Source organism: Miniopterus natalensis, chromosome 3, assembly GCF_054644295.1.
Source record: "Miniopterus natalensis isolate mMinNat1 chromosome 3, mMinNat1.hap1, whole genome shotgun sequence".
Taxonomy (NCBI): Eukaryota; Metazoa; Chordata; class Mammalia; order Chiroptera; family Miniopteridae; genus Miniopterus; species Miniopterus natalensis.
Window position 1 is genome coordinate 35,012,721 of NC_142083.1, and position 27,913 is coordinate 35,040,633.

The following is a 27,913-nucleotide window of genomic DNA, read 5'->3' on the forward strand; positions in this document are numbered from 1 at the left end:
CGCGCTCGTGCTCGTGAGGCGGTTCCGGGGCGGCGGCGGCCGGGCCAGCGGGGACCGGCTGGGCCACTGCCATGGGAGAGTGACGCGCCTGCGCCCGCGGTTCCGCGGCAGCGGCGAGACATGAGGAGACCCGGCGGCAGGGGCAGCGGCGGCTCCTGAGCCCCGGGATGGAGGACAAGTACGGCGGGGACGTGCTCGCCGGCCCCGGCGGCGGCGGCGGCCTGGGGCCGGTGGACGTGCCCAGCGCTCGGTAAGGGCCCGACGGCTCCCGCCTCCGGAGCCTGTCTCTCCACGTGCCTGCGCTCGCGGGCGCGCTCGCTCGCCGACCTGGACGGCAGCTCGGCCGCGCGGGACACGCCTTCCCCGGCCGCCGGCCGGGACGCCCCGGGTGCGCGGGGCCGGCGTCCCTTCCACCCGCGACAGCCCGGAACGCCCTCCAAGCCGAGCGCGTGCCCTAAAGCCTGCGTCCTCTCGGCTCCCAGGCTGCGTCCAGCTCCCGGGGGCCCCCCGGTTCGCCGCCGCGGAATGAATGGTCTAAGATCAGAAAGGTCCCGCTCGAACCCGTGGTCCTCCGGGCAGACCGTTAGCCTTAGAATCGCCGGTCGGCGCGGCGAGCGGTGTTTCTGATCGAAGAGAAGTGTTTCCGTTGGCTGTTTCTCCCTAAAACAGTAGCTTAGTGACTACTGAACCTTTCTGACGCCCTCCTGCGTAAATTAGGGAAGGTGTCACCCCCCAGTCTGCAGGGGAAGAAACCAAAGTACAGACAGGTGAACCTCGATGTTCAGGTTAACACTGCACATCAAGAATGCAGCCCGTCATCCCTTTTCCTTTTCCTTTCTTGCTTTATTTTATTGTTAAATAAGAGCTGTGTGCTCATTGTAAAAAAATCAGACAAATTAAGAGTAAAAAGCGACTATTCCTCTTTACCCTCCCGCCAGTGCCCCCACTGGCCCCCAAGAGGTGATTACAGTCACCACTTCTGAGTGTGTGTGACCTGTCCTGAGTTCCCAGGGAGTGTCAAAGATGCATGAAGTGTGGGCCAACAGTTGGGTGGAACCGTGTTGATTGCCTTCATTTCCATGAGGTTAAGGTTTTCTCGTTCTTGAGTACTTCTGGTAAATTCTTTGAAATCGTAGGAAAAGCTTTGCTAACAACTATTTTTTGTGAAAAGGAAAGAACACAAAATGCTGGAACAGAACTTAAGTCAACTGCATTTTTGTAGTACAAGTTTGATTTTCTCATCTGTTTTGAGCAACTCGTTTTGTAAATAGCATATTTGCTGTGACATGACAGCTAAATGCAGTAGGCGATTCTGGTCTGGATTTGGTACTAGAGGAGGAAAATGCTATAAAGGACAGGACTAGGGCAATTGACAAAATTGGACTATGGACAGTAGATTAAAGTATCATTGTTAAATTTGCTGAAGCTGATAACTGCTGATTTGATAAGAACGTCTCTTTTTGTATTAGGAAATACATAAAGGAGCATAAGGTATGTAACTTAAATAGTTCAGAAAAAATAATGTATTTAGAGAGAGCTGTAAGGGAAATGGGACAATATGTTAGAGAATCTAGGTAAAGGGCGTACTATTCTTGCAACTTTCCTGTAAACAGTTTAAAATTGTTATTTACTCAAGAGCTTATCGTCTTAGGTCGATGCCGAAAACAGTCCTTTGGTATCTTAGTTGCATTATTTACCTACCAGAGCTGCCCTTCTATCATAGTCATTGCAGAATCAAATTCAACTCAGGACTGGTGGGATTTTGAACAGATTCCAGGTTTTAAGAGTTTTCCTTTATAAAGACTAAAAAATCAAATACTGGTTATAATCTGCAACAAAAACTAATTGACAAATTCTTTAATTGTGGATTTTTTTATGCATGAATTCACAAATATGAATTGTTTTAAATGTTTCTATTTTGGTGTGAATAAGCCCTCTGCAGAAATGGGCAGAGGGTGACAGCCAACATTTGTTGAGCTACTCCTATGTTCCAGATGCTTTGAGTACAGCATCTCAACCCTTTCCACAGTGCTGCAGACTAAGTAGCAAACCAGGAAACGAAAATGAGAAGTTCACACACCTAATAACTAAACTGGGAGTCAGTTATCCCAAACCCCATGCATAGTGCTTCTACATAGTATACACTTGAATATTTATTGAACAAATTGTATTTGAATTACGCAGGTTTTTGTTTGTTTGTTTTTTAAACTGGAGAACTGTGAGTTATTTGCAGTGGTCAAAGCCCAAGGAACAGGTTTGAACCCTAGCCCAAATTTTAGTAATTCCAGGTTTACAGAACCAGAGATTTTTCTAATCTTTCACAGAAAAGACCAGTGATAACAAAGGCAAATAACTGTTTTTAAGTTGGGGAGGTGGATTGACTCCCCCTCAGTAGCCCAGAGAGTCAGTGAGTGGCTCAAGGGTCACTGCCCCTATTCAAGAGTCTCCCTTTCCTCTCCCCCCATCTCTTCCTTTTTTTAAAAAATATATTTTTACTGATTTCAGAGAGAGGAAGGGAGAGAGAGATAGAAACATCAATGATGAGAGAGAGTCATTGATCGGGTGCCTCCTAGACGCTCCCTGCTGGGGATAGAGCCCACAACCCAGGTATGTGCCCTGATGGGGAAGCAGCGGAGATCTCCTGGATCATAGGTCGATGCTCAACCACTGAGCCACGCCATGTGGGCTCATCTTCCCTTTCAGTATATGAAGCTGTATATTGTTTCCCTCTGCAATATAAACTAGGAATGTCTACTTAGCAGTGTATGTATGGTTACTTGGCCTTAGCTAGTGTGTCATCTTTAGCCCAACAGGAAGACTTTATTGAGACTTTAAAAATCAAATTATCCAACTTTTTAAATTAGAAAATAAAATTTCTAATTTAATATGGTAACAAGAGGTCTTCAATATATATTGTTAAAAGTCACATAGCAATATCAAAAAATGTGTACAATTGTGAATATGTGAATGTATTTGAAAGATATATGTCACCCTAGCCAGTTTGCTCAGTGGTTAGAGCATCAGCCCTTGGACTGAAGAGTCCAGGTTTGATTCCAGCCAAGGCATGTACCTTGGGTGCAGGCTCGATCCCCAGCCCAGGTTGGGTCACATGTGGGAGACAACCAATCGATGTTTCTCTCTCAGTTTCTCTCCTGCCTTTCCACTCTCTCTGAAAAGCAATGGAAAAAATATCCTCAGCCCGGCCATCGTGGCTCAGTGGTTGAGTGTTGACCTAAGAACCAGGAAGTCATGGTTCGATTCCTGCTGGGTTTTGGGCTCAATCCCCAGTAGGGGGCATGCAGGAGGCAGCTGATCAATGACACTCTCTCATCATGTTTCTATCTCTCTCCCTTCTTCTCTCTTTAAAATTATGTGTGTGTGTGTATCCCCTCAGGTGAGTATTTAAATAAATAAATAAATAAATAACGTGTGTCAATGCATGGATATGCGAAGGTAAAGGTTTGGAAGGATGTACATACCCAGCAGGTCACCTATGGGGAGGAAGTTGGAGATGACTTTAAAACTTGTAACAACCAGCTACTCTGGAATTGCTTTTGTAATCTCTGGGGGGGGGGGGTGTGTGTGTGTGTGTGTGTGTGTGTGTGTGTGTGTGTGTGTGTGTGTGTGTGTGTTTGTTAATTAAAAAGGGAATAAAGAAAATTAGTGTCAGATCATAACCAAGAAAAATATTTAATATTCTGTATGACTAAAACTTGCCATTAAAGTCCCAATTTTATTTTTTTACTTTATTGTTGAAAATATTACAGATGTCCTCTTTTTTCCCCTTGACCCCTTCTACCCTATACCCACTCCCCACCCCAGGCCTTCACCGCACTATTGTCTGTGTCCTTACTGACTTCTGGTCATTTTGAGCATAATCTGGTGAACTGAGCTTAAATACACTCATTTCTTCAACAGCTCCTTCCTAGTACTAGCATTTTCCATATGCTGCTCTCTGTACTTTGACGTACCCTTTCCTTTTCCTTGATTTGGAATTCCTACTTAATCCTTGTATGCACACTTACACATCTCAGACTCTGAAGGTGATCTTTGCTTCCCTAGCTAACAATTACATAGTTGCTTCTACATCTAGTCTTTTAAATTGTTGCTTACTTGGGTCACATAAATACTTATTTTCCTGCTTACCTTTCTAAGACCTCAACTCCCTGAGGACAGGGTCTCTTTTATGTATTTAGTGTCTTGGAATGACACTAAAATAGCACCTAGAAATGTAACCAGACTCAGAAAGCTTAAAACGGATAGGGACAGCCCAGCAGGCATGGTTCAGCGGTTGAGCATTGACCTATGATCTAGGAGACTGAGGTTCGATTCCCTGTCAGGGCACATGCCCAGGTTTCGGGCTGGATCCCCATTCAGGGGCGTGCAGGAGGCAGCCAATCACTGATCCTCTTATCATTGATGTTTCTATCTCTCTCCCTCTCCCTTCCTCTCTCTGAAATCAATAAAGACATATTTTTTAAAAAAAAACAAAAAACACAGATAGGGACATATCCTTAGGTCAGAGAAACCATGGGTTGCCCTGCCAGGTAGCTCAGTTAGTTCAAACCTCTTATATACTATACTGCACTATATATAATACTGTACTAGATATCACTGTATCTCATAAGTATAATTGTAAAGTTAGCACTCTTTCATTTGGTAAATGTTTGCTGAACACATATTATGCAAGTCCCTGTGTTAGGAGCTGAATAAACAAAAGATTTCTAGCTCAACTATTATTTTTATTGACTAATTATGAATTGCTACCATGACAAGAGTATTTAATTAGCGTTAATATAGTTAATTTATTTACATCTTTATGGCTTTTTTTCTCTAGCTTAAATGGGTCAATATCTAAATTAATCTTAGGTTTTAATATGCATTTTTATTTCATATTTAAGATTTTACTGTTAGGTAGACCAATGTGAATGTGTAATTAAAAACAGTTTAGAAAATGGGAACCTTCAAAGCCTTTGGATGAACTTTGGTTTTCTGTGTGACATATTAAAAAGAGCATACTTAAGAGACATGGGCTTGACCCTAGCTAACTCCGTGGGCTTCAGCTTCTTTGGATTTTTGTTTGTTTCATTTTTGGTTTATGTATGTTTATAATTTTTATAATGACCCCTTATATAATAAGAAAGAATAAAGATTGCAGACTTCCTTGTGATTTCAATAATAATGAAACTTGTTTTCTGCTTTATTTTTCAGATTCTCGAAATACATTGTGTTGCTATGTTTCACAAAGTTTTTGAAGGCAGTGGGACTTTTTGAATCATATGATCTCCTAAAAGCAGTTCATATTATACAGTTCATTTTTATATTAAAACTTGGGTGAGTGTGTATGGTTCTTTTTTTCATTAATTTTTTTTTATTTCTTTGAAAATCCTGTTTGAACTGAGTATCTTTAGGAAATTTTACATGGAATATTTTGAAATAGAATACCTAAGGTTAGCAGTACAAAGAGATTGATTTAGAAAAAAAAAAAAAAGGCCCTGGCTAGTGTGGCTCAGTTGGTAGGAGTGTTGTCCCATGGACTGAAAGGTTTCGGGTTCAATCCCCAGTCAGGGCACGTACGGAAGGCAACAGATCAATGTTCTCACATTGATGTTTCTCTCTCTCCCTCTCCTTCTCTCCCTTCCCCTCTCTCTAAAATCAGTAAGCATATCCTTGGGTCAGAATTTAAAGAAAAAAAAAGATTGTTGGATTGTTGTACTCTAATAGCTTTCCAAAACAGAGTTTACCTTAGCTTGTGTTAATGAGGTTTTTGCAAATTTCTGGCTTAATTTAAGACAGCTAGATCCTCATTTGACTTCAGCAACAATGTGTTGCAGTATTTTCAGGTCAGCTAGGCTCTGAGAAGCTCCGCTGTACACCCTGGAGGGAGTAAGAAGCAAGCAAATAATGTATAATAAAACAAAGTTTTTGTATAAAAATAGTTCTGACCTCACAGACTCTCTAAAAGGGTCTCAGGGGCCCTAGGGATTCCCAGACCATACCACTGGTGCAGTCCAACTTTCCAGCAGGTATAAAATGTTACCTGAGATTTGCCTTGGCACAGATGTTCCTTATTTTCTAAATTAAACCATGCTGGGCTATGTTCACATGTTTCCTTCACAGTACAGGGTCCTCATATAGTGTAAATTTTATATTATTCTGCATATAGTAAGAACTCTAAATAAAGATTTTTGGACCTTGAGATTGATAGTGATCACTCTCTTTGTTAATAAAAATCTGTTAAACACTCCTGGAAGTGTAAGTTTAGTAATAATTATGGAAAGTGATACTTGACTAGGAAATTCTAAGCACTCTTTGTATGCATTTTTATATAACTATTTTGGGAATGTGAAAGGTAAGGACATAATTAGTACTTTCTTCATTTATATTATTTCAAGATTTGTTACTGAATTTTGAAGAAGATTGGAATTATTTTCTTTGTTATCTCAAAGTATGAAAAAATATTGAGAATCCTTTTCTTTTGTGACTTGTGAACTGGTTCAGAAGGCAATTACAAAAAAAGAGTTCCCAAAATGATGTAGTGGAAGCCCTATTAAAATAAGTATTCTCCAGTATAATTTCTTTAGAGGCTATGTGCCTTTCAAGTTCTAGTATATGTATTTGTCTAAAATAAGTATCTTTACTTAAAATCACACCTTGTATTTAAGATTGATTAATATATTAATATTTCAATATTCACAGGACTGCATTTCTTATGGTTTTGTTTCAAAAGCCATTTTCTTCTGGAAAAGGTATTACCAAACACCAGGTGAGTTTTTTGAAGAATTTTTTTTTCCTAGCTACTTCCCATTCAGTGGGCCTGATGACAATGCTCTTTCCTTAATCAGGGTTACTTAATGAATAATTTAAGTACAAAGCAGAACATTTCCAGAGTTAGCTTGTCTATTCAGAATTGGAGCTTCTAGAATAAACTATGAAGTGCTAAGATAATGGAATGTTTAAAAATGCAGAAGGGAAGGCCTGGCTGGCACGGCTCAGCAGTTGAGCATCAACATGTGATCCAGGAGATCAAGGTTCGATTCCTAGTCAGGGCACATGCCCGGGTTTCGGGCTCAATCCCCAGTAGGCGTTCAGAGGCAGCCGATCAATGACTCATCATTGATATTTCTATCCCTCTCTCCCTCTCCCTTCCTCTTTCTGAAATCAATAAAGATATATAAATCAATATATATGTATATATCAATGTATATATATATATAAATTTTATATATATATTTATATATATATATATAAATTTTAAAGCATGCATATAATTATTTTCTGTATATGGGATCCTTATTCTGAAAGATTTACAAATTAGACATGGAGACATGACCTAGAGCCCATCACAATGTCACTGGGAGGCAGATAAAGCATAGGGGTTAAGAATGAGGCCTCTGGAGTTAGTTCATGTTCTGTCTGTCCTATTTACTAAATTTTATTTTCAGCAAGTTACTTAATTTCTCTACCATAGTTTTCTCATCTGTTAAGTGGAGATAATAATACCTCCCTTCCTTAGGAATAAATGAGTTAACATGTAAAGTTCTTAAAATAAAATAGTTCCTGGCATATAGTTATTATGCAGTACATATTAGCTGTCACCCTCATCATTGTTATCATTATTCCCTTAAGGCATCTGAGGTTCAAGATGCATACCAGAAATGTCCGTCATTCTGCACAATCATCTCACATTATCCAGTTATACCCTGCTACGTGTTTGCTTTATGCCACAACTTGGAAACCTGTGCCGTGATTTTTTATTAGAATGACAAACTTAAGTACCTCTGTTTTAGAGACCAAGGTTGTTTTTAAAAATAGGATTAATACTTTAAACCCCATCTTAACATTTTTTTCTCTTTTCAAATAAATGAAGCACTGAATATTCCTGATAGAAAAGAATTTAAAGACTAAAACATTAAGTGTTCCTGCAAACTACCAAGAAACTAATGGGGGTAGGGTGGGGAGGGCAGGAAATTGCACTGTAAAGAAAAAAGTGTCATGATTTAACAGACAGGAATATAGAAAATGGAATACAGAATACTGTCTTGCAAATTCAAATTTAGTCGAGGGATCTTAACATTTTCTATTTCATTTTAAAATGTGTAATTATTTAGCCTTTAAAATATTTGTATTACCATTATTATTTCCCTATGTGTATTACTTAAGATTTTCAGATATTTAGCAAAATATATATTACTGAAATTTTTAATGTTTTGTTTCCATTTATAGTGGATCAAAATATTTAAACATGCAGTTGCTGGGTGTATTATTTCACTCCTGTGGTTTTTTGGCCTCACTCTTTGTGGACCACTAAGGTAAATAAAATTCCATATTTTGAGTGCTTATTTATATTTCTTCATTTTGAATGTTTGTTTTGTTCAATTAGATTTTATGTCACATATTTGCATCAAATTCTGTACAAATGCTTCTGTGACTTCTATAGCACTGGGTACAACTCAACAAATATATGTAAATATATTGAGTACCTATTTAGTTTGTGGACTAGTTCTTTGGTGAGTGCTATTAACATTATGACTCACAATCTGTTATAGATATTTTACTAATTAGAATTCAGACAGTTTCAGAAAAATATTTAGCATAAGTGGATTTTTTTAATTTCATGGGTGCTCCCTTTTAGCCGCAGTTTTTAGAAACTAAAAGGTCTAAAGTGGTAAATAAAATCAACCAGTAAGGAAGAAAGCAAAAATCTTTAAAAACTTTTTTCAACACAACTCTGAAAGTACTTTAGTGCCCACAGAAAATTCTTGAAAGATATGATTGCAAACAAATGTCTTGGGAACAGTGTGTCAATAATTAGGTGAATTAACTCTTATTTCATATTCCCCTAGATCTATATAGAGTAAGCTTTTTATGTAAATAGGCCAATTCAGGGGTAAAAATGTTTAAGGGCCACTTAATAAGAATTATAACATGGGCAACTGCATAAGCATTCTTTTAGTATTTCTCCATCTTAAAGGGTTTTACTTATTGAGTAAAAGTATAAGAAAAAGTACCTTGCCATTGATGAGGGGGGACTATGAGGATGAGAGGTAAGGAGTAAGATGAAGGATGTTCTAAAGAATCTCACTCAGAATAGTGGCGTGACAGAGTAGAAAGTGACAGGTGGGAATAGTGCTTTCCCCTCTCCCAGCCACTAGAACCACCTCTGGGTTTGGTTGCCTTTGGCTTGTTTACCCTATACTTTGTCAGATGCAGAGTATGCATAATTCCAAATGTCACATCCCTGTCTATGACAGCACAGCATCCTGGAGTGGTGGGAATGCTGGCTGAAATTTCTCAACTTGGGGAGCGCCTTTTCAGTTTATGCTTGAGCATGATTGGTGGTGTTGCTTATCTTTTCTAATATCTTAAATTTCTTATCCATGATATATTGGTCCATATGTTACTAAATCACTGTCCCTATGTTAGAATAGGGAAGGAAGGGGGAAAATTCTTAAATTCTTACTTGCCTGCCCTTAAAACCTCTCACACCACTAGCTCCTCTGCCAACACTGCCCCTCTCATTCTTTCACTAAAATGATCACACAATTTCTTGATTAGAAAGATTCCTTTGGCATTTCATAGACAGTCTTAATTTAGGTTAGTATTCTTCTACTGATATATTTATTTTCTTGAATTGTAATCTCCCAAATATTAATAGGACTACAATTATCACTGCTATGTTCTCATTAGAGATTTTGGGGTAAAGAGGAAAAATGAAAAAAATTTTAATGAGCAACTAAAAATCTGTCACTATTTAGATTCTATAAGGTCCCTTTGATTGGTGATAATGTTTTTAAATTTTTTAAAACTATTTATACTTATAAAGGAGTAATATAAATAAATGTTTAAATAATAAAATGAATATTCATGCGTCCAACACCTAGACCTCAAAATAAAACCTTACCAATCAGTACCTTTGAAGCCTCCTGATTGTATCCCCCTCTCCCCCACCATTGGATGTAACCAGCCTCTTAAGTTTTGTTTTTTTATTCTCTTGGTTTTCTTTATAGTTTTACCACATATGTTCATATTTCTCTTTTTAATGTTTAACTTTGCAAGTTTTTTACTTGCATGTGTTTTTCTGTAGCATAGTTTTTCCATTCAATATTATGCTTGAGATTTGCCCTTTTTGATGCCTGTAATGTCTATGTGTATATATATGTGGTTCAATCATTTTTATGGCAATTTTTTGAAATATAATTCACATACCATGAAATTCACTCTTTTTGTCTTAGTCCATTTGGGCTGCTATAACAAAATACCATAGATTGAGTGTCTTATAAACAGCACATTTATTTCTCACAGTTCTGGAGGCTAAAAAGTTTAAGATCAAGGTGAGATAGATTCAGTGTCTGGTGAGGGACTGCTTCCTGATTCATAGGCAGCTGTCTTTTTGCTGTAGCCTCACATGGTAGAAGGAGCAAGGGAGCTCTCTGGGTCTCTTTTATAAAGGCACTAGTCCCGTTCATGAGGGCTCTACCTTTATGACCTAAGCACCTCCCAAAGGCCCTACTTCCAGATACATTAGGGATTGAGTTCATTGTATGAATGGGATGGGGAGAGCACACAAACATTCTTTCTGTAGCACTTTTAAAGTGTACAATTCTGTATTTCTTAGTATATTCATGGAACTCCATTCTTACTGCTGTATAATAGTTTGCTAATTGGATAATCTGATTTATATTATCTAATCAGTGGACATTTAGGTTGTTTCCAGTTTTAGGCTACTGCAAACAATGCTAATGTCTTATAACCGTTCCTGGGTACATAGATACAAGGGATCTGTATGATATAAGTCTATGAGTAGTAGTGTTGAGCATTTGTAGCTTCAGCCTTTCTAAGGTAGATAATGCCAAAATATTTTCCAGAACAGTTGTACCTATTTATTTTTCTCATGTTTTATGAAATCAAGGGGAAATGTTTCTTTTCTTTTACTCTAGTTGAATTAATGCTTTTTGATAAAGATCAGACACATTTCATGAATGACAATGTTTTATTTTTGTAGGACTTTGCTGCTATTCGAACACAGTGATATTGTTGTCATCTCACTACTCAGTGTTTTGTTCACTAGTTCTGGAGGAGGACCAGCAAAGGTAGAATTTTCCATTATTAGCTACTTGAAAATTGAAAGTATACATGTGAAATCTTATCCAAAGCAATAAAATAGTATCTTTTACCATTCAAAAGAAAGCAAGGGCTTTTTCTACTAATTTTAAATTTTTCTTACAACCTCTCTGTTTTTTTACTTTTTGTCATCGTTATGTGTTCCTAGGAAGTTGCATAAATAGTAGAGTGGTCTTTGTGCCCCTCCCTCAGTTTCAGTGGTAACTTCTCACCCAACTCAGTTATACTGTCAAAACCAGGAAGATGACATTGGTACAGTCATAGACTTAAAGTCTGATGAACATTTTTTTATGAATATTTATACAACATTTTGCCAACGAGGCATCCCTATTTGTCTTAAATAATTTAAATATTATCCATTTTTGGTAAATGAGTCTTCAATCTATAATTCCAGTTCTCACAACTACATTTTTATTTACCAATTAAATGTTTCCTGTGCGTGTGATAGTCCCTTAGGCTTTCAGGCTGAGTAACGGAGATGGGTGAATAAAACAAAGGGAGCAAAGTAATGTGCCAAGTAGAGCAACAAGGCCATAGAGGCCGTGTCGGATCACTAGTATTGAAGCCTATGTCTCTGTTCCAGCTTTTCCCTAACTCACAGTGTACGCCAAAGTAAATGGCAAGTGGGTTGAAAAGTTTGGTGGGAGATGTTTGTAAAAACATAAAATAAAATATAGGTGGATAATTACTCTGGGCAGAGAAGAACTTTCTAAGCATAAAAGCAGTGGAAAAAAATCACAAAGTCACTTCATAAGGTGTATTAATGTCTAATCACTATGTTGTACACCTGAAACTAATGTATTTTGTCAACTGTAACTGAAAAATAAATTTGAAAACTTAAATAATTTTAAAGATCACAAAGGGAAAATTCAGTACATTTACTTTCATAACAATTACAGGCTTCTGTATAAAAAAAATCATTGTGCAGATAACAAACTAACGGCAACAAACTGCCACAAATAAAAGCTTTACATTTCTTTAAAATATATATCAGTTAAGAAAAATGCTTTAAAAAAAGAGAGAGAAAAGTGCTTAACGTCCTCAACAAAAATGAGCATACCGGGAAAAACAACTCACAAAAGAAATACAGAGGACTCAAAACATTTAAAAAACAAATTTTGCTGCACCAATAATCAGAAATGAAAGTGTAGATCTTGCATATCTTCTCATTAGTGTGAGTAATGAGTCTCGGCATTTATCCAGGACTCAGTGTTTTTTCCCTTAGTTTTGACTAAACACTACAAAATTCTCAGTTACCCTCTTTGTTAATAAAAGATTAGATTACATTCTCCATATATGAGTGTTGTTGATGTTGCCATATGCTGATTCAATGAAAATTATGAAATTTAAATTGTGTGGTTTATGTATACTGACTTTTGTCAAAATATCTACCACAGTAATTTATTAAGTATAGTGGTAGCATGCAACAGACTGATGTATAGCAGATGGGAAGGGGAGAGCAGGAGTGCCTGAAGAGATTAACCAAAGAACTTATGTGCGTAACCCATGGACACAGACGATAGTATGGCAACAGCCTGGGGAGGGGCAGGAGAAGGGGAGAGGAGGGGGGTCAGTGGATGCGGAAGGGGGAAGTATAGTGGTAATCGCGTAATGAGTAGAATAGGGTCCTCACTTTTCATTTTAAATTTTTATTTAATGGAAGTATTTGGAATTAATACCTGTAAATTTGTAAATATAGAATGTATAATGAATAATGCTGTTTAAATTGCTTTTGTATAAACTGAAGTATTTGTATAAACTAAGATAGTATGTCCTTTCTATAATTTTCTTTTGTCAAAATCCTTTCCCTGGAATGAGAGCCTAAAAAGTTTATCAGCTTTTAAGTGGCTTACACCTTTACTAGATACTAGAAATAACTTTGCTAGTTTTCTTAACATGCCCCCTCAGTTCATTTCCCTAGTAGAGTGGTAACTAGAATATTGATATTATTGTAAATTTACTGTCTTCTCTATTACTTATAGGTTGTAGAATAAAATAAATCCTTACTAATTATTCTTTACCTACTTAGGCTTTTCAACCAGAAGCAAAGTAACATTTGCAAAGGTTAATTCTATAAACAATAACAGTTTGGGCATGGTAACATGGCTAGCCATATTAGTAAGCAGACAGTTTAAGTTATCATTATTATGTGTCTTAAATACCCTTAAAATATCCTGCAAAATTTGTTAGAGCTCTTTACTTTTACCTTATTGTTAATACTGTAAATTTATATTGTATAGTATAAGGGCTCTAATGTCAGGTGTTATTTTACTTTAAATGTTTATTTGCAAAAAAAACTTTTAGCATTTGTATAATCATGGTCTTAAAAATTAATTATTGAAAAAGCCATTTTTAGATTATTCTCTTTGTTTTCAGACAAGGGGGGCTGCTTTTTTCATTATTGCTGTGATCTGCCTACTGCTTTTCGACAATGATGATCTCATGGCTAAAATGGCTGAACACCGTATCCTTTTTCAATCGATCAGAGTTATTTATTGTTGTGGAAAAATAAAAGACTGGCAGAATGGGAATGGAGTGACTGAATTAAACTGTCAGAAATTTAGGGACAGTAAAAGTATTTTAGATTGTCCTCATGCTAAAAAAAAAAAAATGATTTGCCACTCAACAAAATCAATCTTTTTGCTTCCTTGTAATTTAACAGTTTAAATGGCTGTTTTAAAAGTCACTGGCAACTATTAAATACAAGCTTTTTGAGATTAAATGAAAAACATTTGGCATCTTCTTGCCAGAAAAAAAAGTTCAAATTCTTTAATTTGATATTCACTGTCTTGCTCTAAATTATTATTTCTAACTCAGCCCCCACTCTTTTCTTATGTAAAAACAACTTCTGAGTCAAATATGTCTATTCATTTTCCTCTACAGACATAACTTGATCTTTCTTATCCATACATATTTCTTTGTCCATTTAGCAGAACTCAGAACACCATTTTTTATTCTTCTGGTTACAGATACTCATTGCCCAAAAACTTCTTAGTTATCTAATACTGATTTACTTTGTTACAATGAAAGAGGGTGCCATGGCTTTGAAAAACTGCAAGTTGCTTGTTGAGACAGCTTTTCCCACCCCCACCCTACCCTCATCTGTTTTTTGCTTGCTTTGATGTGGTCAATGACTTAAAAATGGATTTAGGACTGATTTTAAAAGTCATTCTAAAAGAGCAGCCTTATTTCCATTGGATGGAAGTGCTCCAGGGAGGGCCCTTGCTCTTGTCCCTTTGTTCTACTTACAGTATGTATGTATGTATGTGTCTTTTGGAGGTTAAGTACTAAAATTTAACAGCTATATCCTAAGTACTATTATAACTGTTTCGGAGACAACAAAAGGAATACAGACCATCCAACTTATTAGTCATATCCTGAAATTAAATTATTTTTGTTTTGTTTTTAAAGGAAACTATCGAGGGTAGTCAGGTTTGGGGCCTCCAGACTAGTCTGTAGTTAACCTAAAATAATGTACCAAAAATTCCAGGAGGACTTCAGGGTAGTGAGCTAATATTTGCAATTTTTTCCTTTACTCCAACTCACTTAGCTGAAGGACATCATGACAGTGCTCTAACTCACATGCTTTACACAGCCATTGCCTTCTTAGGTGTGGCAGATCACAAGGTATGTTCTTTTCTTTGTTGCAAATGTGATCAAAGATTCTGAAAAGTTACAGCAACTGTAACTTTAAAAGTGTGTTTAAAATAAGTTACCAGTAACTTACAATACTGCCTGCTATTTAAGTAGTTCAGGAATTTGGGATATGGAAAAACATACTAGTTCATCTCTTCAAATATTATGTATTTAAGCATTGAATATTGGACTGTGTGTATTTCTAATGAGACTTATCTAATTTTGCTCATAGGGTGGAGTATTGTTGCTTGTACTGGCTTTGTGTTGTAAAGTTGGTTTTCATACAGCTTCCAGAAAGCTCTCTATAGATGTTGGAGGAGCCAAACGTCTTCAAGCTTTATCCCATCTTGTTTCTGTGCTTCTGTTGTGCCCGTGGGTCATTGTTCTTTCTGTGACAACTGAGGTAAGATCAGGAATTTATTGGTAATAAGAAAATGAATTGCTGTTACTTACAAATTTTAGTTTGGTACATTGTATTTTACTTCAATTTGAGGTTGCAAGTGACTTAAATTATCTTTGCTTTTTCTTTGTAGTTTTTGAAATTTTTTTAGAGTTAATTTTATTATTTATAGAAAAATCAGAGCAAGTACCATTACATTTATACATCCCTCCCATGCCTATGCCTCCAAGGAATCAGTTGAAACAGTTTAATACCCACCATGTGTTAGGCACCAAGATTATGGGTCACCTATTATTTATAAAATTATTAAACCATAATGCTTTTGTTTGTAATATTTTGGGGAATATTGGAGAAATGTGTCAGGATCTTATAGCTCTTATATTTGGTCATTTTACAAATCATATTGAATCATTAGAATATTGGTTTATACATAAAGGATTAACTTAAACATCTTAAAAGATGTGATCTTTATGCCTGTATAATATTGACCAAAAAAAATTTTTTTTTTAATTCCTAGAGTAAAGTCGAGTCTTGGTTTTCTCTCATTATGCCTTTCACAACGGTTATCTTTTTTGTCATGATCTTGGATTTCTATGTCGATTCCATTTGTTCAGTCAAAATAGAAGTTAACAAATGTGCCCGCTATGGATCCTTCACCATTTTTATTAGTGCTTTACTTTTTGGAAACTTTTGGACACATCCAATAACAGACCAGCTTCGGGCTATGAACAGAGCAGCACATCAGGAGAGCACGGAACATGTCCTGTCTGGAGGAGTAGTAGTGAGCGCTGTGTTCTTCATTTTGTGTAAGCATTTTTCTCCTTAGCAGATTTCTTAGCATCATTCATTCAGTTTGGGAATTTGTTCAGTCCTTGCATTTAGTTCTGACAGATACTGTGTTGGGTTTTGGTAGCTTAAACTTTTAAACTTCTATAATGTTATTTTTTTCTCTCTCTTTTTAGCTGCTAACATCTTATCATCTCCCTCTAAGAGAGGACAGAAAGGTACCCTAATTGGATATTCTCCTGAAGGAACACCTCTTTATAACTTCATGGGTGATGCTTTTCAGCATAGCTCCCAATCGATCCCTAGGTTTATTAAGGAATCACTGAAACAAATTCTTGAGGAGAATGACTCTAGGCAGATCTTTTACTTCTTGTGTTTGAATCTGGTAAGATTTTTAAATATTAGTGACACATCTTAAAAGTTTAATCTTTTAATTCTGACAATTCTAGTATAATTTTAGTAATTCCCAAATTTCTGGTAATTATAAATGGGCTAAAATTACATTTTCTCTAAGTAGTAGAATGATTACAGGATCATATTCAGACTACTTAAGCAAACAGTTTTTGAGGTATTTTAGAAATGTTGGTTTAGTGTTGTGTTTCAAATCAGTAAATATAGTAGCTTCTTCCCGGCTGGCGTGGCTTAGTGGTTGAGAATGGACCTGTGATCCAGGAGATCACAGTTCAATGTGAGGGTTTCAGGCTTGATCCTCAGTAGGGGGCATGCAGGAGGCAGCAATCAGTGACTTTCTCATCATTGATGTTTCTTTCTCCCTCCCTTCCTCTCTCTGAAATCAATAAAGGCATATAAAAAATACATATATATACATACACATATATATGTACATGTATACATATTATATATGGTAGCTTCTAAAGATGTTATCTACTCTATCTCCTTTTAAATAATTTATGAGATGGACATATCTGATTAGTCTAGTTTCTTACAATTTATATGAAGTGCAGTTTTAGTAGAAGTGCCAGTTAAATAACTAAGGAGGCATTTATATCTTCAAGTAAGGATTGAGTATAATTAAGGTTATAATTTGGGTTAATTGGGTTAAAATCCTCAGGGCTAAATTCTCATCTCTCTTGAAACAGTATTTCCCAACACACTCCCCCTTTTTTTGTTTTTTAACATATTTTAGCTTTTTACCTTTGTGGAATTATTTTATGGCGTGTTGACCAATAGTCTGGGTCTGATCTCAGATGGATTTCACATGCTCTTTGACTGCTCCGCTTTGGTTATGGGACTTTTTGCTGCCCTAATGAGTAGATGGAAAGCAACTCGGATTTTCTCCTATGGGTAGGTACACTGACTGTCAAGGTGATATAGTACAGTGAAAAAGTCTTAAATGCAAATTCCATCTTAGGGAATGAAATTTTATTATTCTTAATACAAATAATTTTTCAGAGTTTTATTTTTCTTTAATTTGAACTAGATAAAATGAACCAAACATGTAATAAATACTGATTGGCAGTAAGCAAATCTGTTAAATATTGCTCATCGTGTTTCTTTGAGGCTATGGAATGTACATGGAGTCACATCTTTGCTGTTAGAAGATTAAAAATGAAGGGGCTGTACATGAAATATCCTTTCATTAAGTGAATAATTCAGTCCAACAAGTATTAGAATTGCCGATTTGTATAGGTATTTTGATAAGACCTGGATTAATAAATTCAGCCCTTATTGTCAACTGTTTATATTTTGAAAGACCAATGAGCAAAAAATACAAATGATTTCGGGATAAAGCAGAATCTATGTGCTGTGACAGAGATACAGAGCACATTAAGGGCTTAAAGGAGAAATAACTTCTTGCTAAGAAATTAGGAAAGGCTTTGTGTAAAAGAGGGAACATTTATATAGTGATAAATATATAAAATTTCAACAAACACATGTATGTCCAGAAAGTACCTTGGAACGTATTAGTATGATGTTTAAAATCTTGGTAATTTTCTAATCTTACTATTTATGTAGTTGAAAATTTGAACTTGTTCCCTCATTTGGAAAGTAATAATGTTATACTTTTAAAATATTTGTCATTTTCCTTTTCTAAAAATATACTGTACATTTTTAGGTATGGCCGAATAGAAATCCTCTCTGGATTTATTAATGGACTTTTTCTAATGGTAATAGCTTTCTTTGTGTTTATGGAGTCAGTGGCTAGATTAATTGACCCTCCGGAACTAGACACACACATGTTAACAGTAAGTCTATTTTTCTATTTTAATTTCTGCTCATACTCATACAGTTTTTTTTTCACACATAAAGTATAACTATTTGTAGTTACTGATCTAAGAAGGTTTTACTTCATTTTTTATTTAAATTAGCATAACTTTCTCTCGTTATTTATAGTGCTCACTCTTAGAAATTCTTTTCCCTCTCAGGCTGTGCTGGGGCTCTGGAGCCTGGATGCTGCTTAGTATGTACACATTCCCTGATCAACACCCCTCCCTCCACTGCCCTGTGGAAGATCCTTGTCTTTTGGCCCTGCCCCTGAGCTGCTGAGATACACTTCTAGGCGTGTCTTTTTTGGAATGAGCCTTCCCCCCTTCTCCTCCTCCTCCTTCCACCCTCCAGTGCCCAGGCCTCACTGGTGTTTGGGCAAAATTTTTTTAATGTAATTTCTTTTTTTCTGATTCTTAGAATTAATCCTTTTCTCTAGTATTTTAGTAAGTCAAAATATTAGATGACATTCTAAAACATACAGATTTTTTTCTGACTTATTAAATGTTTTTGTTTGAAGGTGTGTTTTTAAATACCTGAAGAAATTTGTTAAAGAATCAGAAAAATATTATTTTTAAGGCTTTACGCCATATAATACTGCTGTAGTAGCTGTTAATGTTCTATCTATACGTACAGACCTACCTGTTTCTTGTGGTTGGCCTGCCCTTCCCTGACTTTTGACATTCAGCCTTCCTCATGACTTTGCTTCTGTCTCCTCTGCTGTCATACTTTCCCTTCATCCCTCTCTTTTCTCCTCAAAGTTTGTTAGATTTCCCTTTCTCAGTATTCCTATAGCAACATTGAGTTACAACTTGGTTAATTTGTCATTCTTCCACAATTAAGATGTAAGTGAAGTATCTTCAGGACCTGAATTGTGTATCATTAACTCTTAAATTCTAGCACCTGGCTTGTAGGAACTCAGCAATTGATTGATAAATGACTAAAAGCAATTATGAGTCTTGTTGATGGAAGTATATATTAGTAAAATGTTTTTGGATTACAGTTTGGAGATACATTTTGAATTTTAAATGCTCACATCCTTTGATCTTTAATATTTAATAAATATTCACACAAGTGTGCAGAGGTGTATGATTCATTATACCACTGTTTATAATGGTGGGGGGGAAAACAATGGCCACCAATAAAGGACTAGTTAAATAAATTTGTCACGTATAGAATACTATGCAGCTACTAAAAAGAATTAAGTTGGCCCTAGCTGGTTTTGCTCAGTGGTTAGAGAGTTGATCCTCAGACTGAAGGGTCCTGGGTTCTATTCCAGCCAAGGGCCCGTACCTCAGTTGCAGGCTCGATCCCCAGCCCCAGTAGGGGCGCGGGCAGGAGGCAGCCAGTTGATGTGTCTCTCTCACATCGATGTCTCTCTCCCTCTCTGCCCGCCTACTCTCTTTGAAAAGCAATGGAAAAAATATCCTCAGGTGAGGATAAATTAAATACATAAATAAATAAACAAATAAAATGGTGTATATGTATGTATATTATTAGTATGTGCGTAGAAAATACACCATTCTCAGGAGTGACTAACTTTTGGGGGTATGATTATAGGGGACTTCCATTTTATACATTATTTTTATGATGAAAATATAAAGATGAAGTATTTCTCAGTAGGGAAGTATTTACGAGGTGATGGGATCTGTATAAGCAGTATTTGGTTTCACTCAAAATTCATTAACCCTCTTCAAGTTCATAAAATTAACTGAAATATTTATTTATTTATTTATTTATTTATTATTTATTTTTTAATCCTCACCCAAGGATATTTTTTTCTATTGCTTTTCAGAGAGAGTGGAAGGGGGAGAGAGAAGGGGGGGGCATTGATGTGAGAGAGGCACATGAATTGGTTGACTCCTGCATACGCCCCAACCGAGCCTGGGGATCTAGCCTGCAACCGAGGTATGTGCCCTTGGCAGGAATTGAACATGGGACCCTTCATTCCACAGGCTGGCACTCTAACCACTGAGCCAAGCCGGCCAGAGCAAAGAAGAAACTAATAGATAGGGAAGGCTCAGAGACCACAGAGTCTCTCTACTGTGTTGACTGTAACTACTGAGAAAAACTGGCTAGGGCTAACTGAAATTTTTTAATCTGACAGACAAATGGTCTGAGTTGCAGGAAGAAGTAAATAAGCTCCATACGTCTTTACTAAAGTAAATCCCTTCTCTTACTACATTTGAAAATTAATTAAAATTCTCTCTCCCCCTTACTTTTATGTGTTTTTATAAAACAAATGGATTTCTCTAAAGGAGAAATTGTAGACGTGTAAATTAAATAACACCCTGAGCTACTATTCAAAATAATTTGGTAAAGGGATAATCTAGGATAAGTAACTGTTTATCCTTTGGGGTGTTATTGTGGCACCATTAAATCAAGATAATTCCATTTACTTTGTTTAAAAAAATAAAGAGAGATTACTATATATGTTTGCTTTTCCATTGTACCTTTTTTACTTGGGAAATTTTTCTGTAAGACAGAGTAGACTATATTTATTTGGAATCCACTAATTAGTAAATTATAATCATTACTTTACAAACTATTGAAATTTGCCTAATAGTGTAAACAAGATTTCAGGTATAGTGTATACTTGCTCTAATAAGCAGTATTTTCAAACTGTTTATTTAAATAAAAGAAAATGTTTGCATCATTTATTTATTCATAAGTCATGAACCAAGTACATATTCTTAATCACTTAATTAAAGCAATTCCAAATCCCTCTACTTATCAACACTTTGGTAATTTTAAAAATATTCTAAAATTTACTTTTTTTAAAGTTTGGATTTACTTAATGAATATAGTAAGTTTTCACTATGAATACTTTCAAAACTGTAAACAGAAAACATATATAGCTATATACTAACTTTTAAGCAACAAGTTTATTTTTCAAATTACAAATTTAAGGTTTTCTTTTCTCCCTCTTGCTAGCCAGTCTCAGTTGGAGGACTGATAGTAAACCTTATTGGTATCTGTGCCTTTAGCCATGCCCATAACCATACTCATGGAGCTTCTCAAGGAGGCTGTCACTCATCTGATCACAGCCATTCACACCATATGCATGGACACAGTGACCATGGGCATGGTCACAGCCACGGATTTGCAGGCGGAGGCATGAATGCTAACATGAGGGGTGAGTCCTTGCCAAATATTGACCTACTTTTCAACCATGTTTTGAGTTGACACTATTTGTATTAGATATTGGGCTTCTGGTACTATTTTATTTTTGAAAAACAATCTGTGGCTAAAAAAAGATTTTTGAAATCATCTGCTATAGATAATGCTCACATTTATTCATAAATGTCAATTATTGTAATTATAGAGTCCTTTTCATAGTAACAGTTACATAAATATTATTTGTAGGGGAAACACTGAGTATGCCATTATGAATTCCTACTACAAAAGAACCAAATTTTCATTGCACTGTAAAAAAAAAAAGAAAAAGGAAGTGTATTTTATCTCTATATTGAATTACTTATTGTGAATGTTTAATATAAGTTATTTGAGTAATGTTAAGACTTGGCTCATGTGCAGTTTCTAGGAAGCCTTCCCAGATAAACCACACCATCATAAAGCTCACCACACTGTGGTATAGTGGCCCAAATCCTTGCCTTCTTACTACTAGGTTGTGAATTCCTTGAGGGTAGTGACCATGTTTTAGTCAAGTTGAAGTACCAGCCCCTAACAGAGTGACAGGTGTGTAGTAAGTACCTAGTAATATTTATAGAATGGATAAAAGAACTAAATTAGATGTGATTTAATTTTTAATGTGTTTATGTTTTACTTATAGGTGTATTTCTACATGTTTTGGCAGACACACTTGGCAGTGTTGGTGTGATTGTATCCACAATTCTTATAGAACAGTTTGGGTGGTTCATTGCTGATCCCCTCTGTTCTCTTTTTATTGCTGTATTAATATTTCTCAGTGTTGTTCCACTGATTAAAGATGCCTGTCAGGTTCTACTTCTGAGACTGCCACCAGAATATGAAAAAGAATTACATCTTGCTTTAGAAAAGGTACTGTGTGTAATTCCTTCACTGTCTTTTTTCCTCTTAAAATAGCATTTGAAATTAAGTTGACCTAACAAGAAATGTGCAAGATATGAATGAACAAAATACAGTTTTATTTAAAGGACATAAAATAGGGACTGAATAAATGGAAAGAGATATTTTCTTGTCTAGGAAACTGTATTATGAAGATGCTCATTTTCTTTCATTTAAATCCCAATGTAGTTTCCTCTCTTTTGGATTTTTTTGTTTGATTGTGTTTTGGGAGATCATAGATAATCCAATATTACTTGGAAGCTTATTTGGAAGAGTTAATACTTAAGAATAAACAAAAAATACATAAATTTACAGAATTAACTAATTGATTAAAAGGATTCATTCGGTGATTATAAAGTTACAGAATTAACAACTGTTTTGTTCTTGCACAAGAATAAACACACAAATTCTGATTTTATTTTAATTGATTGATTGATTTTTCAATCCTCACCTGAGGCTTTGTTTTTATTGTGGGGGGTTTTTTAATCCCGAGGATATTTTTCCATTGTTTTTCAGAGAGTGAAATGGGGAGAGAGACAGAAACATCAATTTGAGAAAGATACACGGATTGGTTGCCTCCCACCCCTACTGGGGCCCGGGATCGAGCCTGCAACTGAGGTACATGCCCTTGGCTGGAACTGAACCTGGGACCTTCAGTCCCCAGGCTGATGCTCTAACCACTGAGCAAAACTGGCTAGGGCAAATTAATTCTGATTTTAAAAATCACAAACAGACCCAGGAACTTAAGAACTTCACTGTATACCAAAGATGACATGTCAGGAAAGAAAGGGTTAACCTAATTAACATTTCCACTTGGTGGAAAAGAAAAGCTGTATGTAACTATACCATAGCATATAAAAATATATTTCCAGTGGACTAAATATTATGACAAAATTATAAAACTACTAAAGTAAAGTAGAAGAATATAGCACAGACATAGGGAAAACCTTCTTAATACGATGGAAGTAAAACCAGAAGCCAAAAAGGGAGGGGGGGAAATCTGCATATTGGACCAATTGGAAATTGTCCATTGGCAAAAGATCCATAACAAATATGAAATATGAAAGTCAGATCAGGAGAAAATACTTGCAGCACATATAAACAGGCAAAGGCTTACTATTTATAATTCTTTAAATCAAGAAAAGGACAGTCTTTGAGAATATAAACAGTTCATAGTTTTTTCTATAAATTAGAAAAATAGAATGTCTTTCAGCTTGTGGCTTGCCATATTAAAGTAATTAGGATCTGCTAATGAAAAGTTAGCATCTTGAATATTTAAGGAGTAGCATCTTAACCCACTATTTCCATAAATAAAATTAGTCTAGTTTTCTCATCTTCTCATAATTAGTGAATACTACATCCTTCTTAAAAAGGGGGGGCGGGGGTATCTCAAAATAATACATGTCTATTACAGAAAATATCAAAATACAGAAAAGTACAAAAAAGGGGGAGAAATCACATATAATTCCACTACCTGAAAAGAAACACTTAAAGGTTGTTTTCCTATATAGAAATATTTAAAAAATAAAAGTGCAAAAAAAAAACACAAACTTCTGTACCGCTTTTTAAATGTTTCCTCATTTAATTATGTCATGTTGATAAATACATTTTTAATGACAATGTAGTGTTACATATGGATAGTCTAATTTATTTAACCAGCCCTCAATTGTTGAATATGGAAGATGTCTTTTAAATGTGTAATAACACCCCTAGCTGGTTTTGCTCAGTGGTTAGAACGTCGGCCCTTGGACTGAAGGGTCCCGGGTTTGATTCCGGCCAAGGGCATGTACTTCAGTTGCAGGCTCCACCCCACACTAGTCAAGGCGTGTGCAGGAGGCAACCAATCGCACATAGGTGTTTTTCTCTCTCTCCCCCACTCTCTCTGAAAAACAATGGAAAAAATATCCTCTGGTGAGGATTAAAATAAATAAATAAATGTGTAATAACAAACAGTATGCAAATGTGTGTATCAGTTTAAAGGAAACCATGAAGTTTATTGAATGTATCCACTGTTTAGAATAGGCAGAGTACATCTTACATGTAAAGTGAAAATTGGTGTGAAATTGTGGGGTATAGAGACACCTTTACCCCTTTCACTTCCTATTCAGAGCTACCTTCCATGACATCACTCCTCGGTCAAAATATTTTTGGCACCTTTACTTGAAGCTAGTTGGCACTCTACTATTCCTTTTTCACTCTGGGCTCTTCTTATTATCTTTTTTTAAAAATAGTTAAATAGTGGTTCCTGGACCAAAAAGATTGCTTTGTGTTAAGTAAATTATAACCTTTTAGTCCATTTATATCACCTCAGCTTTTATTTAACAGATACAGAAAATTGAAGGATTAATATCATACCGAGACCCTCATTTTTGGCGTCATTCTGCCAGTATTGTGGCAGGAACAATTCATATACAGGTGACATCTGATGCGCTGGAACAAAGAATAGTACAGCAGGTAATCTTTTGTTTTTCATTTTAGTTGAGGTAATTCATGCATAAAATTGCATACATTATAATTTACACAGTTCAATGGTAATTTAACTGTTTGAAATTACCAGACTTTCAGCTAAGGATAACATAACATTTTTTATTTCTAGGTTTTCTTTATAGCCAAAACTGGTTAAAATAAAATCAAGTTTTAGTATTTAGAGGATCAGCTTAAATTAATATGAAATAAAATTTATTTATGATCCACTTGATTCCTAATAGATTATCAAGAAATAAGTTACTATAAATGTAGCCCTAAATTAATAATATTAACATTGGTAGGTATATGGTATATGCTGTGGTTGGAGATAGGGATCCGAACAGTTCCCTGTATCCCTATTCTAGACATACTGAATTGGAAACAGTAGCAGTTTTGCTTTACTACTTTGAAAGTGAGATCAGAATTTACTGGTTGTCTAAAATCCTAACTGCTCACTTCGGCATCACATATACTAAAATTGGAATGATACAGAGAAGATTAGCACGGCCCTTGTGCAAGAATGACATGCAAATTCCTAGTGTTCCATATAAAAACAAAACAAAATATCTAACATTATTTTGAGGATTTATCTTTGACTATCTGTAGCTATAAAAATTGGGATATCAATTATTTAAGACATGTGCATTAAATGCATTAATCTAAGTGCTTTAAAATGTATGGATTTTTTATAACAGGTTACAGGAATACTTAAAGATGCTGGAGTAAACAATTTAACAATTCAAGTGGAAAAAGAGGCGTACTTTCAACATATGTCTGGCCTAAGTACTGGATTTCTTGATGTCCTGGCTATGACAAAACAAATGGAGTCCATGAAATACTACAAAGATGGTACTTACATCATGTGAGATAACCAGGAATTATCCCTGGGGTGTGAACAATGAAGATTAAATGACTAAGTAGTCATAATATTGCCAGAAGGAAGAAAATTGCACACAATTGTACATAAACATTTTGCCATATTTGAGAAAAAGTGTAAAGTTCCCTACTATTAGATCAAGGAATCTTTCTTAAAGGAAATATAAATACAGAATGAAGCATTCATTGTTCAAGTAAAATCATTATTTGAATTACATGTATAACAAGAATCTTGAAATTTGAGTGAACATGATGTATCACATCATCTTTGAAAATGAACATGTAATGATGGAATCAAGTGAAGACCAAAATTACTTCTGTGTTTACTTTCTGTCTGAAAGCATCTCCATTGTAAATAATGTATTTACATGTTTATTACAAAGATCCAAAAGAAAAATTTTAGTCAATTTTTTTGCATAGCCCTAGGATAAAAAAATAAAAGTTCTATATTTATGAATTTTCTGTATATAAAACTAGTTTCTAATTATAACTTGAATCCATTAAGTATACTCTGTATTGCCACTTTAAATGTAAAGTAAATTATTTAGGAGAAACTTCAACCACTGATACAAAGACAAGCAGTGAGAATAGGGAAGTATAACTACAGTTTTTGATGTATTACAAAAACCAACCACTCTGTAAAATAAATTTTTTTTACTTTTGGTAATATTTGCAAATGAATATTACTTTATTAGGGTAAAGAATTTATACTAAGTTGTGTCCATGTTACTCATTCACTTACCTTCTGCCTCTGAAGTAGAATATTTCATTTCTTCTTATGCATCTGGTGTTCCTAGTTGCTTATCAAGCTGGTACCCAAGCAGTGCTAGGCTTTTCATCTTTTCATTTAGCTCCATATGTTGTGGAATAGCCAGTTGAGAGAGTCATAAATAATTGTCAACCCAGAGTTGAATTTTCTGCCTATAAATGTACATTTTCTAAAATTTTTGGTACATGTAGATACATAAGAAATAGGTAGATACATAAGAAATACCTGTACAAAAGCATAGGTAGTTAAAGTTTAATAAGGAAATTTTGTTTATAAACACTTGGCACCATGAAATCACAATACCCTATAACTATTTTCTATAAATATATCTAATTTATATTTTTTTAATTTCTGATTTAAACTGAATATACAGTCTGGAAAGACTGTATGATAGATATATAATAATATATGCAGTTTTATAAACACCAAAGAATGTTGTCCAAAAGAAACTTTGAATACCTATTTATAAGAACCTGAATATTTTAATTCTTATGCTAGGAATTTTGATAAGTAGGATGAATTAATTTTAGTATGGGTACTATTTTCTTATCTATAAACTAATGGCAGATGTGTACTTGTAAATCATATTTTTGTCTTACTAATTTTAATATGTGAGAGGTTTAGAAATTTGTTATAACTTATTTGGATATTCCTTGTCTTCTCTTTACACATTATCTGGTCCAGAATCTTCAATACATATTAAAATTTTTTGAGTGGGAAAATAAATGCATATTGGTGTTTCAATGCAATTTTTGTACATTAAAAATTTTTAAGTAGATAGGTACAATGAATAATGCACCACTATTAAAATTATTATTTCCCTTAGAGGGCATATAAACAACAGGAAAATAAAATTAATGTGACAGAGAGAAGGCAGGGGCTGAAGGTTAAGAGGGTGCGGATGGAAAGTAGGGAAACTCCAGTATTGAAAAGCACCTGGGTACTGGTTCTAGCCCATACAAACCATGTGACTTTAGACAAATCAGCCTCTCTGGGTATCTTTTTTTTTTTCCTCTCATACATAAAATCAGAATAAAATCTCAAATTCACAGGGTTATGAGGAGCAAAAGAAATACTGTATGTGAAAATGAAAGTTGAAAAGGGCTGAATAAAGTTAAAGAATTGTTAATATTTTAAACTTGACTTCAGAGGTAGCTTTTATTAATTTGTCTCTTTTTTTCTATTGAAATTGGCATCTAAGGATTAGATATTAAGTGAACAAACAAGCTTAAGATAGTATCCAAAACAGAAGCCTGTTTATAGTTCGTTTGCCCCAAGAAAGGTGGTGGTGGCTCCTTAACAAACTTAATGATTTCTCTCCCTTCCCATTTCTCTCCCTTCCCTTTCTTTCCAAGTATTTTTTTCACTCATTACCATTTTAGGCTCTCATGATTTCCACTTAGAATAAACTTTATGTTTGTTATGATATAGACTTATTATTTCTATTACATGATAATTGATCAAACTTTAAACTTTTGTAATCACAGCAGAATAATGAAGCTATATATTATTAGATATGTGGAATCACATGGTATTTGTCTTTGTCTTATTTTATGTAGCATAATACCCTCTGTTGCAAGTCG

The 27,913-nt window shown here is 35.3% G+C and overlaps 1 protein-coding gene and 1 non-coding gene across 2 annotated transcripts; both read left to right on the forward strand.

Annotated features, from left to right (window-relative positions):
- The first annotated feature begins 152 nt into the window (after nucleotides 1–152).
- Nucleotides 153–27,478, forward strand: SLC30A5 (solute carrier family 30 member 5). The gene is made up of 16 exons (XM_087815400.1): nucleotides 153–250; nucleotides 5,212–5,334; nucleotides 6,700–6,766; nucleotides 8,227–8,312; nucleotides 11,006–11,093; nucleotides 13,501–13,588; nucleotides 14,675–14,751; nucleotides 14,993–15,163; nucleotides 15,678–15,966; nucleotides 16,123–16,331; nucleotides 17,094–17,251; nucleotides 18,024–18,153; nucleotides 21,107–21,308; nucleotides 21,966–22,192; nucleotides 24,545–24,673; nucleotides 25,381–27,478. The coding sequence occupies exons 1-16, from the start codon at nucleotides 168–170 to the stop codon at nucleotides 25,549–25,551; spliced, it is 2,298 nt and encodes a 765-aa protein (XP_087671526.1). The 5' UTR covers nucleotides 153–167; the 3' UTR covers nucleotides 25,552–27,478.
- LOC148093465 (U6 spliceosomal RNA) lies at nucleotides 25,134–25,238 on the forward strand. The gene has a single exon (XR_015714341.1). It is a non-coding gene; the product is annotated as a U6 spliceosomal RNA (small nuclear RNA).
- Nucleotides 27,479–27,913: the final 435 nt, after the last annotated feature.